This window comes from Molossus molossus, unplaced genomic scaffold (genome assembly GCF_014108415.1).
Source record: "Molossus molossus isolate mMolMol1 unplaced genomic scaffold, mMolMol1.p scaffold_m16_p_7, whole genome shotgun sequence".
Taxonomy (NCBI): domain Eukaryota; kingdom Metazoa; phylum Chordata; class Mammalia; order Chiroptera; family Molossidae; genus Molossus; species Molossus molossus.
The window spans coordinates 78,328,162-78,344,039 of NW_023425401.1; the positions used below are offsets into that span (position 1 = coordinate 78,328,162).

The window sequence follows — 15,878 nt, forward strand, 5'->3', positions numbered from 1 at the left end:
TCAGGCTGCTTGCTGCCTTACAAATAGGAAAAAGACTGCTCGAAACTGAGTGGAGAATCAAGGGAAGCCTGCAGGAAATAGTAGGGCACACAAGAAGCAAAGTCAAAACTTTCTCTAACTTTGTCACAGGTTATTGAATTCTGGGAGAAGATAGACTGTAATCTGTCTAGTCCTAAATCAGGCCTTTAAGTTTACCCTACCCTCAGCTACCAATAAGAATAGTAAGAATATTTAGCAGAAGCAGGAAGAACTTTTATTCTGAGTGTCAGAGGTGTGTCCTAAATCCTTTGTTAGTTACTCACAAACACTCTAAATGAAATTCCATATTCTCAGAGGAAATCATTGTATTAAAAGAAAAAGCAGACAGACTTGTAAATGTTTTACACCATTTTCATAACTAAAATTTCCTAGCATATCAGTGATCATAATACATCTATTACTGTTGGGACCAAAAGTTATGTCCCTAAAAACTATGTACACAATTACTTTCCAATGGGATATCATCCACTGTAGTGTGTGTAGGAATTGCATTGTCATGTTCCAAACATAACTCAGACAGTGGTCTGAAGGTTTGATGAAAGCTTGTATTAGGGCCTGCCTTCACTTCCTGTCTTAGGTGAGCAGTTGTCAAGTTGTCCTCTAACTCTGGCCTCACATTTAGGTAGAATCCCTCTAGCTCCTACTGACAATTATACTGTCCAAAGTGAGCTTGTGGTCCAACTACTGCCTAGTTAAGACAAAGACAGCAGATAAATAGAATCATTTAGGGCTTTTCTGAACTTTGGGCTTAAAATATTGCCCTAGCTGGGTTTTTTAAGATATGTTTTTACTGATTTTAGAAAAAGAGGAAGGGAGAGGGAGAGAGAGAATGAGAAAACATGAATTGGCTGCCTCCTACACACACCCTAACAGGGAACTGAACCCGCAACCTGGGCATGTGACCTGACTGGGAATTGAACCAGTAACCCTTTGGTGCATGGGATGGCACTCATCCAACTGAGCTACACTGGCCAGGGCAAGTCGTAGCTGTTTTTTTAATTGAGTGTTAAGTAGTGCAATAAATATTTTAAGTTCTACTGAATTATAATAAAAAAGCAGCCAAAGCAAACATTGTTGACAGAAAAAACTTCATCCTAACAGAAATGAATGTACATTTTGGACTTTTCAGAAATTTACTTTCTGTCATGTCTGAATTAAGATATTTCTAAATTCTGTTTCAGTCCCACTAATGCATACTTGTTCAGTGAAATCTGTATGTCAATGTCCAATGATTTTAAACATTCTTTGGGTCTTCAAAGAAGTTACAAAAAAATCGTTCTTGCCCTGTCCAGTGTTGCTCAGTGGTTAGAGTGTCAACCTGCACACAAAAGGGTCATGGGTTTAATTTTCAATTCCTGGTCAAGGGCATGCACCTGGGTTGCAGGTTTGATTCCCCAGCCCACTTAGGGAGCATGCAGGATGCATCCAATTAATGTGTCCCTCTCACACTGATGTTTCTCCCCCCCCCCCACTCCTTTCCCCTCTCACATTGATGTTTCTTCCCCCCCCCCCCCACTCCCTTCCCCTCTCTCAAAATCAATGGAAAAAATATCCTGGGGTGAAGATTAACAACAACAAAAAATTGTTCTTTTAGTTACCAGATAAGTGCAGATAAAACCCCAGACAGTTTCATTAACAACAATGAAAGGTGACAGCCCTTGAATCTGTGTCATAAGTTGATTAATTACTTTCCAAATGTTTCTCAAGTTTCTCAGTGAATAACTACACTGCTTTTTAGGATCAGACTCTCTCACAATTCCTAAATGGGTTTTAATTTTCAAAGCTAGATGATCAATATATCTGATTAATTTGTTTAGCATCTTTAGATTCTTGGTTTTATTGAAAAGAGAAGAGGGTATCTATTTCAGTATGTTTTTCTTTTCCCTGAAGTTATTCCTTGCAGATATCAATAAAACTGGTTTTGAAATAAATACTATCAAATGCTGACATTTCCTCTTAATAAAGGCTTTTATTAAGAGCCTTAATTTGTTCAATTATGTAAGCAATACAAGGAATTCACTATAGAAGTCATGATTATGGATCCGTTTAATTCTCTCTCTCTCACTTTTTAAAAATTATCTCAAATCTGCTTTGCCAACTACTTAGACATTCAATGAGAATGGGTATTAGAATGAATTTTATCTCAGTTGAACTTGTGTTCTTGTTTTGGTCATTTTCCATTTTCTTTCTTCCCCTTATAATAATTGCAAACTTTCATCATTCTTTCAAGCTCTTGAAACTCTTTGGCTTCTCTTATTTTCAGTATAATATCTTTCTTTATGTTTTAGAGAATAAATAGAAGCCCAAGTGGTTTCCATGTCATCCATTATTACCTCCCTGATTCTGTCTCAAATGATGAAGTGCTCTTTTCAACCAATGGTCTTGGTCCCACTCTTTCTTACATTTTCAGGCACTTTGCCTTATCTATCCTGCTTTCTTCCCAAACCCTTCATATCTTTTAAAATCTCCCTCACCTTTGTTCATTCAGCCCTTACTCAATTTCTTTTTTTAGAAAGAAAGAAAACAGATGTCTAACATCCTGATAGAATTCTTAATACACACAATTACCTTAAATATTAACTCCTAATTCTGCCTTATCGTTTTGTTGTTTGGTTGTTGTTTTTATTTGTTTGTTTATTTAAGTTTGAATTTATGGGGATGACATTGGTTAATAAAATTATATAGGTTTCAGGTATACAACTGTACAATGCATCATCTGTATATTGTATTGTGTGTTTACTAGCCCAAGTCAAGTCTTCTTCCATCACCATTTATCTCCCCTTTATCCTCTTCTGCCTATCCCTCCCACCCCCACCCCCTGCTTCCTTCTGGAAATCACCATATTGTTGTTTATGTCCATGAGTCTGGTTTTTTCTTTGCTTAATTCCTTTACCCTTCTCACCCAGCCCCCAACCACCTCCCGTCTGACAGCTGTCATCTGCTCTCTGTATCCTTGAGTCTGTCTCCACTTTGTTAGTTTATTTTTTAATTACATTCCAAATATAAGTTAAGTTATATGGTACTTGCCTTTCTCTGACTAGCTTATTTCACTTACCTTAATACTTTCCAAGTCCACCCATGCTGTCACAAAAGGTAAGATTTTCTTCTTTTTTACAACTGAGTAGTATTCCACTGTGTAAATAATGCTGCAGTGAACATGGGGGTGCATATATTCTTTCAGATTAGTGTTTGGGATTTCTTTGAATATATTCCCATAAGTGGAATCACTGGGTCATAAGGCACTGTGTCCTACTACTTTACTGAATGTATTTATTGGTTCTAGTAGTTTTATGGTGGAATCTTTAGGGTTCTTTATATACAATATCATGTTACCTACAAATAGTGACACTTTTACTTCTTTCTTTCCATTTCATTTCCTTTCATATATTCTTGTCTGATTATTGTGGCTAGGACTTCCAGTACTGTGCTGAATAACAGTGGTGAAAGCGTACATCCCTGTCTTCCCGATCTTAAGGAAACGCTTGTAGATTTTGCCCATTGAGTATGGTGTTGGCTGTGGGTTTGTCATATGTGAGCTTTATTACTAGAGGTATGTTCCCTCTATTCCCAATTTTCTGAGAGTATTTATGATAAATGTGCACTGGATTTTATCAAATGCTTTTCCCACATCTGTTGATATGATCATATGGTTTTTATCTTTCATTTTGTTTATGTGGTATATCACATTTATTGATTTGTGCATATTGTACCAACCTTGCATCCCTGGAATACATCCCACTTGATCGTGGTGTATAAGTTTTTTTTTTTGTATTGAAATATCTGATTTATTCCTAAATGATGCAAACATTCTACCTGTTCTCCTGATGAATGCCCTATGCCTACTTTATTTATTTTTTATTTATTTTATTTATTTTTGTTACAGATGTTTCTCCTTTTTCACCCCATTGACACCCTCCTCCCCATCCCCCCCCCCCCCCCCCCCCGTCACCGGCTTTGTTGTCCATGTCCATTGGTTATGCATACATGCATATAGGTTCTGTGGTTTATCTCTTCCCACCCCCCACACCCCCTCTTCTGAAAGATGTCAGTCTGTGCCCTACTTCCATGTTTCTGGGTCTACCATATTCCTCAGACTGTTATGCTCATTATATTCCGGTATATAAGTGAGATCATGTGGTATTTGTCTTTTTTTGCTTGGCTTATTTCACTTAGGATAATATTTTCCAGGTCCCTCCATGTCATCTCAAAGGATAAGAGATCTTTCTTTCTTACAGCTGCATAGTACTCCATTGTGTATATGCACCAAAGCTTTTTTATCTATTTGTCTACTGATGGACACTTGGGCTGTTTCTAGATCTTAGCTATTGTAAATAGTGCTGCTATGAACATGGGGGTACATATATTCTTCCTGATTGGTGTTTCAGGCTTCTTAGGGTATATTCCCAGCAGTGGGATCACTGGGTCAAATGGAAGTTCAATTTTTAATTTTTTGAGGTAACACCATATTGTTTTCCATAGTGGCTGCACCAGTCTGCATTCCCAACAGCAGTGTACTAGAGACCCCTTTTCTCCACACCCTCACCAACACTTGTTGTTTGATGATTTGTTGATGGCGGCCATTCTGACAGGTGTGAGGTGATACCTCATTGTTGTTTTAATTTGCATCTCTCTAATGATTAGTGATGTTGAGCATTTCTTCCTATGTCTTTTAGCCATTTGTATGTCCTGTTTGAAGAGGTGCCTATTCAGATCCTCTGCCCATTTTTTAATTGGGTTCTTTGTCTTCCTTTTGTTGAGTTGTATGAGCACTCTCTATATATTGGAAATTAACCCCCAATCTGATGTATCATTGGCGATGATGTTCTCCCGTACAGAGGGTTGTCTTTCCATTTTGATGATTGTTTCTCTTGCTGTGCAGAAGCTTTTTAGTTTGATGTAGTCCCATGTGTTCATTTTTTCCTTTGTTTCTGTTGCTTAGGTGATGTATCAGTGAAAATTCTGCTGTGTATGATGTCCGAAATTTTGATGCCTACATTTTCTTCTAGAATTTTTATGGATTCACGGGTCACATTTAAGTCTTTTATCCATTTTGATTTTATTTTTGTATATGGTGTAAATTGATGGTCTAGTTTCATTTGTTTGCATGTAGCTGTCCAATTTTCCCAACACCATTTATTAAAGAGGCTGTCTTTACTCCACTGTATGCTCTTGCCACCTTTATCAAATATTAATTGAGCATAATGTCTTAGGTCCATTTCTGGGTTCTCAGTTCTGTTCCACTGGTCTATATACCTGTCTTGTGCCAGTATCCGGCTGTTTTGATTACAGTCACTTTGTAGTATAACCTGATATCTGGTATTGTGATCCCACCTACTTTGTCCTTCTTTTTCAAAATTGCTGTGGCTATTCGGGGCCTTTTTTGGTTCCATATGAACTTTGGAAGTATTTGTTCTTGTTCTGTGAAATATGTCGTTGGTATTTTGATGGGGATTGCATTGAATCTATAGATTGCTTTGGGTAGTATGGACATTTTAGTAATGTTAATTCTTCTAATCCATGAACAAGGTATATGCTTCCACTTTTTTATATCTTCCTCTATTTTTTTTTTTTTTTTCAATGTCCTGTAGTTTTCTGCAAATAGGTCTTTTATTTCTTTGGTTAAGTTTATTCCTAGGTGTCTTAGTTTTTTTGCCACGATGGTAAATAGGATTGTTTTTTCAGTTTCTCTTTCTGTGAGTTCATCATTGGTGTATACGAATGCTGTCAATTTCTTGACATAATTTTGTATCCTGCTACTTTGCCAAATTCATTTATTAAGTCTAGTAGATTTTTGATGGAGTCTTTAGAGTTTTCTATATATAATATTGTGTCATCTGCAAATAATGACAGTTTCACTTACTCCTTTCCAATTTGGATCCCTTTTATTTATCCTCATGTCTGATTGCTGTGGCTAAGACTTCCAGTACTATGTTAAATAAGAGTGGCGAAAGTGGACATCCCTGTCTTGGATCGTGGTGTATAACATTTTTAATGTATTGCTGGATCCAGTTTGCTAATATTTTGTTGAGGATTTTAACACCTATGTTCATCAGGGATATTGGCCTATAATTTTTTTTTTTGTAGTGTCTTTATCTCATTTTTGAATTAGGATAATGCTGTCCTCATAAAATGAGCATGGGAGTCTTACCTCCTCTTGAATTGTTTTGGAATAGTTTGAAAAGGACGATTGTTATTTCTTCTTTGAATGTTTGGTGAAATTCACCTGGGAAGCCATCCAGTCAATGATTTTTTTGGTTGGAAGTCTTTTGAATACTGCTTCAATTTTACTAGTTGTCATCTGTTTATTCTTCCTGGTTCAGTTTTGGATGATTGTATGTTTCTAGGAATGTATCCATTTCATACAGATTGTCCAATTTGTTGGCATATAATTGTTCGCAATATTTTCTTAAAATTCTTTGTATCTTTGGTGTCAGTTGTTACTTTTCCTCTTTCATTTCTGATTTTATTTATTTGGGTCCTCTTTTTTTTTCTCGATGAATCTCTTTAAAGGTTTGTCAATCTTGTTTATCTGTTCAAAGAACCAGCCCTTGGTTTCATTGATATTTTGTACTGTGTTTTTAGATTCTATATTGTTTATTTCTGCTCTGATCCTTACATTTCCTTTTTTCACTTTGGGCTTTGTTAGTGGTTCTTTTACCAGTTCATTGAAGTATAAAGTTAGATTGTTTATTTGACATTTTTCTTTTTTCTTGATGTAGGCCTGTAATGCAATGAATTTTCCTCTTAGGACTGCTTTCACTGTGTTATATAGATTTGGGGTTTTTGTATTCTCATTTTCATATGTTTCAAGGTAACTTTTGATTTTGACCTTGATTTCATTGTTAACCTGTTAATTGTTCAGTAACATGTTATTTAGCCTTCATGTCTTGGTGTGTTTTTAATTTTTTTTCTTCTGGTTGATTTTTGGTTTCATACCATTATGGTCAGAGAAGATGCTTGCTATGATTTCAGTCTCTTTAAATTTATTAAGACTTGGTTTTTGTTCTAATATATGGTCTATTCTAGAAAATGTTCCAGGTGTACTTGAAAGGAATGTATATTCTTCTTCTTTGGGGTGAAATACTCTGAATATATCAATAAAATCCATCTGATCTAGTGTGTCATTTAAGCCACTGTTTCCTTGTTGATTTTCTGTCTGGAAAATCTATCCATTGGTGTCAAACGAGTGTTAAAATCCCCTACTATTACTGTATTACTGTCAGTCTTTCCCTTTATGTCCATCAATATTTGCTTTGCATATTTAAGTACTCCTATGTTGGGTGTATAAGTGTTTACAAGGGTTATATTCTCTTTTTGGATTATTTCTTTTATCATTATGTAATGTCATTCTTTGCCTCTTACTATAGATTTTATTTTAAAGTCTGTTTTGTCAGAAGTATTGCTACCACAGCTTTTAAAAAAATTTCTATTTGCATGGAATATCTTTTTCCATCCCTTTACTATTAGTCTGTGTGTATCTTTTGTTCTGAGGTAGTCTCTTCTAGACAGCATATATATGGGTCTTGCTTTCTTATCTATTCAGCTTTCCTGTGTCTTTTATTTATTTATTTTTATTTATTTATTTATTTTTATCCTCACCCGAGGACATTTTTCCATTTTTTTGTTCAGATAGAGCGGGAGGGAGAGAGAGGAAGGGGGAGAGAGAGAAACATCAACGTGAAGGGACACATCGAGTGGCTGCCACCCGCACGACCAACCAGGGCCGGGGACAAACTGCAACCGAGGTACGCGCCCTTAGCGGGAACCGAACCCGGGTCTCTCTGTACCGCGGGCCGATGCTCTAACCGCTGAGCCAAACCGGCCAGGGCTTTCCTGTGTCTTTTAATTGGAGCATGTAAGCCATTTACATTTAAAGTGATTATTGATAGATACATATTAATTGCCATTTTATATTTTAACTAGGTTCCTCTGTTTTATTTTTCTTCTTCTTCTTAAAGAAGATCTTTTAACATTTCTTATAATGCTGATTTGGTGGTAATGAACTCCTTTAGCTTTTTCTTGTCTAGGAAGCTCTTAATTTCTCCTTCAATTTTAAATGATAGCCTTGCTGGTAAAGTAGTGTTGGTTGTAGGTTTTTGCTTTTCATCACTTTGAACACTTCATACCAGTCCCTTCTGGCCTGAAATGTTTCTATTGGAAAATTAGCTCACAGTCTATGGGAGCTCCCTTGTAGGTACTTAACTATTTTTCTCTTAAATCTTTTAAGATTCTCATTTATGTTTTAACATTTGCCATTTTAACTATGATGTATCTTGGTGTGGGCCTCTTTGGAGTTATCTTGTTTGGGCCTCTCTGCGCTTCCTGGACCTTGGTGTTTTTTTCCTTCACCAGGTTAGGGAGATTTTCAGTTATTATTTCTTCAAATAGGTTCTTAATCCCTTGCTCTCTCTATCATCTCTTTTTGGTACCCCTATGATACAGATGTTGTTACTCTTCATGTTGTCCCAAAAGTCCGTTAAACTGTCCTCATTGTTTTTAATTCTTTTTTCTTTTTGCCACTCTGATTGGATGTTTGTTTTTTTACTTTGTCTTCCAAATCACTGATTTGATCTTGTGCTTCATCCAACCTAGTGTTTCTTCCTTTCAGTATATTCTTGATGTCAGGTACTGTATTCTTCATTTCTGATTGCACTTTTTATGTTTTCTATGCTGTTTTTACATGCTGTTATAGGTCTCACTAAGTTCTTTGAGCATCCTTAGAACCATTACTTTGAACTCTGTATCTGATACATTGATTGCCTTCATTTTATTTAGCTTTTTTTCTGGAGAGTTCTCCTTTTATATGGATCCTTTTTCTTTGTCTCTTCATTTTGGCTTTTTTGTGTGTGTTTGTTTCTATGTATTAGATAGATCTGCTATGACTCCCACTTTTTGTGGGATGGCCTTATGTAGTTGGTGTCCTGTTGGACCTAGTGGCACAGTCTCCTTGATCACCTGAACTGGGTACTCTAGGAATGCCCCTTGTGTGGGTTATGTGGGTCCTCCTGTTGTAATTGGATCTTGATTGTTATTGGCCTATTTGTATGTGGGATCAACCTTGACTGTGAGGCTCAACCCTGACCACTGCATGTGAGCTGCTGTGCAGATGCTGACCACACAAAGCAGAATTCACCTCAACTGTGTTTGGTACCTGCCAAGATCTTTCTTTGGATGTGCTGTTGTGAAGCTTATTGGATCCTGCTCTGATGTTGTCTGACGCTGGCCACAGGGTGTGTTTGTTCTGGGCCTCCTGGGAGGGACCCGGGTACAGACACTGCCTGTTCCTGGCCCTCAGCAACCTGTTTGGAACTATAAGAAATCCACCATTGTGGCTACCTCTACTGGGCTTTGGTGCACAATAAGAACCAAGCTGCACACTAAGGCCAGATTTTTCTAGCACCAGGCTTGGGGGCAGTTCAGCAAAAGTCCCAAGGCACCAGAAGATCTGTCTCTGCCTGCCTTTGACTGCCAGCTGCCTGTTAGGTTCAGTCACTGAAAGAACCTCTTGTGAAGTTGGGAGGATGGGGCTAGGATCTTCCATCAAGGGGAGGTGCTGGTCAGGATTTAGGGAAGACAGTGGGTGTGGTCCCTGCCCAAGGACCAGAAGACTCAGTCTGTCCCAGATTTTGTCCCAACCTTGGCAGTGCAGAGCCACTAGGCATTTGGTGGGTGGGCCTCCAGATCCCAGAGGTTGGATCTGCAGGAAGCTAGAAGAGTGGTTCCACTGGATCTCCCATGAAGGGGAAATGCACCAGTCAGGTTCACAGAAAAGTGGCATGGAATGGCCCCTGCCTCAAAGCCAGACTACTTAGTCCAGTCACTGACAGCCTATGAATCTGCCTAGACTTCTATACCCTGGCCAAGGCAGCTGACTCCACAGCAGGGCCTCTGCTTTGCAGGGTGGGGCAAGAGGGAGTTCCAAGGATGGGGCAAGTGCTTTTCCTCCAAGCTGATGCTACAGAGAGGGGAATGCACCACCCAAGAAAATGGCATCTATGGTGTGAGAGAGTGACTCAGCATAGGGGTTCTGGTAGCTGTCCTTTCTGTTTGTTCCCCCAGAGTCACAGACATCAGAATCTCCTCATGTGAGTCTAGTCTCTTTCGCCCTCTTTCCTCCAGAGCTTAGAGTTAGTGGCTACAAATGAAATTTTGTGTGTTGGCCCTTTAAGGGGGTGCCTGTTTCTCTGGCACTTTCTACCTCTCCCTGACAAACAGAAACTTTGCTGTTTTTCACAGACAGATGTTGTATGGGCAACTTTTTCCAGCTCTGGGCTGGGGAGCCTGGCTTGGCGTGTAGGCCCCATGCTTCTAAGGGAGAATCCCCTACAACTGAGATACCTCTCCAGAACCTCAGCCACTACCCATGGATGCAGGGCCAAGCTGTTTCACTTCTTTGCCCTTGCTACTAGTCTTGATGTGGCTTCTGTAAATCCTTGGTTATAAGTCTTCTCTTCAGCTAGTCTTCAGCTGGTTATTCAAGATGATTGTTCTTTAATTTAGTTGTAATTCTAGTTTGGTCCTGGAAGGAAATAAGTGTAGCTTCTACCTTTTCCACCATCATCTTGGAATCCTGCATTATCCTTTAATAAAGAATTCTTGAAATAAATTTCTAACTCACTTTCTCTACTCTCATTCATTCCTTAAGTCATTCAACTCAAGCAGTGTTCCATACTCCCAAGAAAGTATCCTCACGGTAATCACCAATAACCTACTTATTGCCAAATATAACTGATACTTTTGTTTTTATCCCATTTCACCCCTCTGAAATTTGGTACTATACATCATGCTCTTCCCTGATTGAAATTTCTTCTTAAGTTTCTGAAGTGCCACTCAAATTTTTATCTTTAGGATATAAAAGTTAAATTCTGGGTTCCATCTGAATTCCTCCTTTCTGTGAACTGAACATTCTTATGGGTGATCTCACTTACCTCTGTGACTTCAAGTACACTGAGGCACCAGGGTTTACAGATTGTTATCTCTGACTCCCTCTTTACTCTAGACCACTGTGCCAGTGTTAGTAATACCTTATAGACATTTCCACTTGAACGACCAACAGATACCTCAGAGTTATTAACTGACTTACCATTTTTGCTCCAAAACTTTTCTTTGCCTATTTTTCTTCCCATTTCTGATACCTAAATTAGACATCTTTTAGCCATCCTTGACTCCTCAGTCTCCCCTATAACCAAAATCTATGTTGAATCATTATCACATAAATTTTCTCTCTTTAATATATTTTCTTTTTATTTATCCTTACACGAGGACATTTTTTGCATTTATCTTCAGATAGAGCTGGAGGGAAAAAGGGGTGAAGAGAGAGAGAGAAACATCGATGTGAGAGAGACACATCGACTGGCTGCCACGTGCATGATCCCAGCCGGGTCCGGGAATAAACCGCATTCCAGGTACATGCCCTTAGTGGGAACCAAACCTGGGACTCTCTGGTCTGTGGGCCGACACTCTAACCGCTGAGCCAAACCAGTCAGGGTCTTTAATATATTTTCACTCTCATCCTTCCTTTGTATCATATCCATACCTCTAGAGTCTTTGTTCAGGACCATTATTTCATGTATTAATTCATTTAATTATTTATTCTTTAACACATTCTTTTATTTTAGGACACCAAGTTTTCTTTAATTATTTTTTGGGGAAGGGACATCATACTTCTGCCCAATTAAGAGAAACATTTTTTATCAGTACAGAGGTCTTCTTTTTACACTTATCATGCCATGAATTCATAGGGGATGGGTTCCAGCAGCTCCGGCTCCTTTCCATTGGTTCTCACAAAATGTGCTTCTCTGGGTGGAGCAGGCTGATGCTTCAGCTGAACCCAGGTCCCCTTCTCTTTGGCTTCCTTCTTTTTCTGATCATTTTCCTTCACATGTTTCAGGAAGCTATCTCGGCTCTTAGAATGCTTAATATGCTCAATACGCACATTAATTCTCTTGGCAAGAATCTTGCCCTTGACTTGTTTGTTCACAACAATGCCCACTGCATGCTGGGTGACATTGTAGACTCTTCCAGTTTTGCCATGGTAACATTTGTGGGGCATTCCTTTTTGAACAGTGCCCATTCCCTTTATGTCCACAATATCACCTTTCTTATAGATTCGCATGTATGTAGCCAAAGGAACAACTCCATGTTTTCTAAAAGGCCTAGAGAACATATAGCGGGTGCCTCTCCTCTTTCCCTTTGTGTTCGTCATTTTGGCGAATTACTGGAAGATGGAGGTTCGGCTATTCTTTAACACATTCTTACCAAGTATCATATGATGGCACTACATGAGGGGCTGAAAACTGAGCTTGCAGTCTAGTGGAAGATACAGATAAGTAAGTTGCAATGTGATAATGTCTAGATAAGGGGAAGGCAGGATTGATGTATGAGCACATGGAGGAGTTTCTAATCTCTTACCAGAGGACAAGAGAGGCATGAGAGAAGGCTTTCTAAAAGAAGTGTCCCCTAAGATGAGACACGAAGGAGAATAAGAGTTACCACACAAAGGTGAAAACAAGAGTGTTCCATAAGTAGGTATCCACGTGTGCTGAGATGCAGAGTGGGAGAGCACATGGCTCGCTTCAACAACTAGAAGAAGGGCAGGGTGACTGGATCCTAGATTTCTGGGGTGGGGGGTTAATGGCATGAGGCAAGGCTGGAATGTTAGACAGAGGCCAAATTATACATGGCTTTTAAGCTGTGCTAAGGAGTTGAATTGTTTTTAAACAGGAAAGTGACGATTATGTCACTTTCTGATTATGTCACAATCTCATTATAAGTTGTAATTTTAGAAAGATATCTATGGTACAATGGGGAACAGATGAGCAGGTACAAGAATGTTGAAGAAAGACCAGGTAGGAAGCTGTTGTAGTGATCCAGGCAAGAAGTGATACTGCCTTGAACTATAGGTGGCAGTGGGGATGGAAGCAAATGGACATATTTAAAATACCTGTAGGTGGGAGTCAAGGATGATGTCCTGGAAATGTGGGTAGTGTTAGGCACTGAGAAGGATACAGAGTGGGAGAGCAAGTTTCATGGCAGTAGATGAAAGTACCAGAAGGAATCTGATTGCTACTTCTTAGTCTCTGTCTCATTCACCCTCTCCTCCCCAGCGTGTCAGCTTTGGTATGTTCCAGTGTGTAGTTCTCCTCTCTTCATTCTCTATACTCCTTTATTTGGTGGTCTCATCCAGCTTCAAGGTTTTTTATACCATTGATATGCAGACAATTTCCCAATTTTAGTCTCTAGCCTAGATCTGTCTTGTTAACTCTAAGACCCAAGTATCCAACTGCATACTCAACAGGTCCACAGGATTCCAAAAAATTATCTCAGACATGTGAAATACTCCTGATAGTCTCACATCCATGCCAAACTTGTTCTACCCATCAGCTTCTCCATGTTAGTAACTGACAAAGCCATTCTCCCTGTTTAAACAGCTAAAATCCTTGGAGGATTTGAGACTCCTTTTTTTTCTCACACACCTCATATCCAAATTCATCCTATTGGTTCTGACTTTAAAATATAACCAGAATTCAGCCACCTCTTATCATTCATCTCTTCCTTCTGGCCCAGGCCATCAGTCACCTTTACTACTACAGCAGCCTCCCAATTGGTCTCATTTTTCCACTTGTGCCCTATGCCATTCCCCTGCCACCAGCAGTCTTTCACACATGGGCAAGGCCATTCCATTCAATCATAATTACTCCTTTGCTCAACACCCTGAAGTGGCTCCCCACTTCATTTCAATAAAAACCTAAGCCTCACAGTGGCCTTCAGGCCCTATGTGCTCTGCTTTGTCCTCTGATCTCATTGTCTGGATACTAGCTTACTGGCCTCTTTGCTGTGCCTTGTACACACCAGGCATGCTCTCAGTATAGTCCTTCTTGCCTCTACTCAGAAATCTCTTTTCACCTCTCACATGGCTAAGTCCTGTCCTTCTACCCTCCCCTTAAAAGTCACCTTTCCAGTTTTTCAAAGCCACAAACCTCTCCTGTCACCTTCCCTCTGGATGTGCCTGATCCCCCAACCCTGCTCTTCAATTTTGCTTGTAGTACTCATCGACTCCCATTACACTACATGATCAACTTTATTGTTATGTATATAATTTATTGTCTGCATGCACCTGCTAGAAAGTAAGTTCTACAAGAGCTGGAATGTTTGTTTTGTTTACTGATGTATCCCAAACACCTCACACATAGTAGGGCCTAAATAAATGCATGTCCAACTTAGTCTTAAATAGCTGTTGGACATATAAAACTGATGCTTGAGAGAGAGATATCTGGACTGTGGAGGTAAGGAGATCATCATTCTATTATTAATCTTTATCCTCTATTGCCTGGACAGATGTAATGACCTTCATGTCTTCTGGCCTCTAGCTCCTTCCCACTTCAGTCCATTTCACAGTCACAAAATTGTGTACTATATAGACGTAAGTATCTCCTGCTTAAAACCTCCCAGCAACTCACCATTACAGATAAGGTACAGACCCCTCAACAGAACATATAGAGCTTGCTGTGATGTGGCTCCAGCCTAACCTTCCCAGCCTACACTGCTACTGTACCAGTTACAACTTCTTGAACAACCCTGCACATTTTCCCCACGGTCCTCTGTCCAAATGTCTGTGTCCTGCCTCAGCTGTACCTGAGCAACTTCAACTTCTCCTGCAAACTTCAACTTAAGTATTATCTGCACTCTGAAACACTCTAGCCATTCCTCTGTCTGCCAAAGTTAGCAATTCTTCCCTGTTTGCTAGTCCAGCCATGAGTACCCATCTTTACAGCACCACCTGGAGTACAACGAAGCAGGAGTCTGGGACTGCCAGCGAGTGGGCAGCACCTGTAGTGGATAAGTTGTTTTTTTTAAATCTCTTTCTTTCTCTCTTTCTGTTTGGCTTTTTCCCTCAGTCATAAATACCCTTTACACAAACACACACATACAAAACTGCCTATATTATTTTTATTTTTCCTTTATTTGATCAGTTATATAAATGCAATTCTGAGCAGTTATTTTTAAGGTGTCCTAACCTTTTGGTTTATTGATTTTTTTTCAAGGATCCAGAATGTTTACTGAATTTTAGAAATTGGATTCTGTACTTATGTACTTATTTTTCTGTACTGTTCAGTTTTTCCAAGGATAGCTTTGCTTTGCATTCTCTGTTCATTTAAAATGTTTAAGATCTTTGTAGAAAGTTTTGTTTGGTTTTTTATTCTCTGGTTACTATTGATCTCAACATAGTGATATTTTTATGCTTTTAATTTTTCTCACAACATGGTTAGAATTTCATCTGTACAAAAATATGGCTAGGTTTGGCTATTCCTTCCATTCACAGTATTTTCATGATTTCTAAAAGTTTTGATTCTCTCTTTTACCTGAAAAAGAAAATGTCATGTACTGACAAAATTTACCTTCAAAAAGGTTCTTAGTTCATTCCATTGCTACAGAGTCTACTTGCAAACTTTGCTTTCAAAGAAAAGTTCTCAGGTGATATGAACCAAATAAAATTCAGACATACCCTAAGAACTAAATGAAAGTAGTGTTACAGAGGAACACCTGCTTCATTTGATCATTCTGTATTTCAGGGACAGTGCCTGGCCTTCAGCACCCTCATGCCTCTCCCTTTGTCTTTCTTTCTTTGGATGTTGATTTCTTTTTATATGACAGCCACTGTGACGAGAAAGAAGTCTGCTTACCATCAGCATTTCTCTGCAGCCATTTGATTTCTGCTTTAGGTAATACCACAAGAGATTAATTAGTTATATAAAGACTATCTTGAACACAGTTTCCCCCATTTGGAATTTACCACACCTTGGACATTTTCAGACATGGAAGGAGGCAAATGTCTGATT

General features: G+C 38.9%; 2 protein-coding genes across 2 annotated transcripts in view; one reads left to right on the forward strand and one right to left on the reverse strand.

The window, feature by feature from the left end:
• MET (MET proto-oncogene, receptor tyrosine kinase) overlaps positions 1–15,878 on the forward strand; it is a 220,287-nt gene that overhangs the window by 8,138 nt on the left and 196,271 nt on the right. The window lies entirely within an intron of this gene.
• LOC118619860 (60S ribosomal protein L21-like) lies at positions 11,747–12,269 on the reverse strand. The gene has a single exon (XM_036246655.1). The coding sequence runs from the start codon at positions 12,242–12,244 to the stop codon at positions 11,762–11,764; it is 483 nt and encodes a 160-aa protein (XP_036102548.1). The 5' UTR covers positions 12,245–12,269; the 3' UTR covers positions 11,747–11,761.

Coding starts and splice junctions, on each gene's coding strand:
- LOC118619860 (XM_036246655.1), bottom strand. CDS start 12,244: ATGACGAACACAAAGGGAAAGAGGAGAGGCACCCGCTATATGTTCTCT.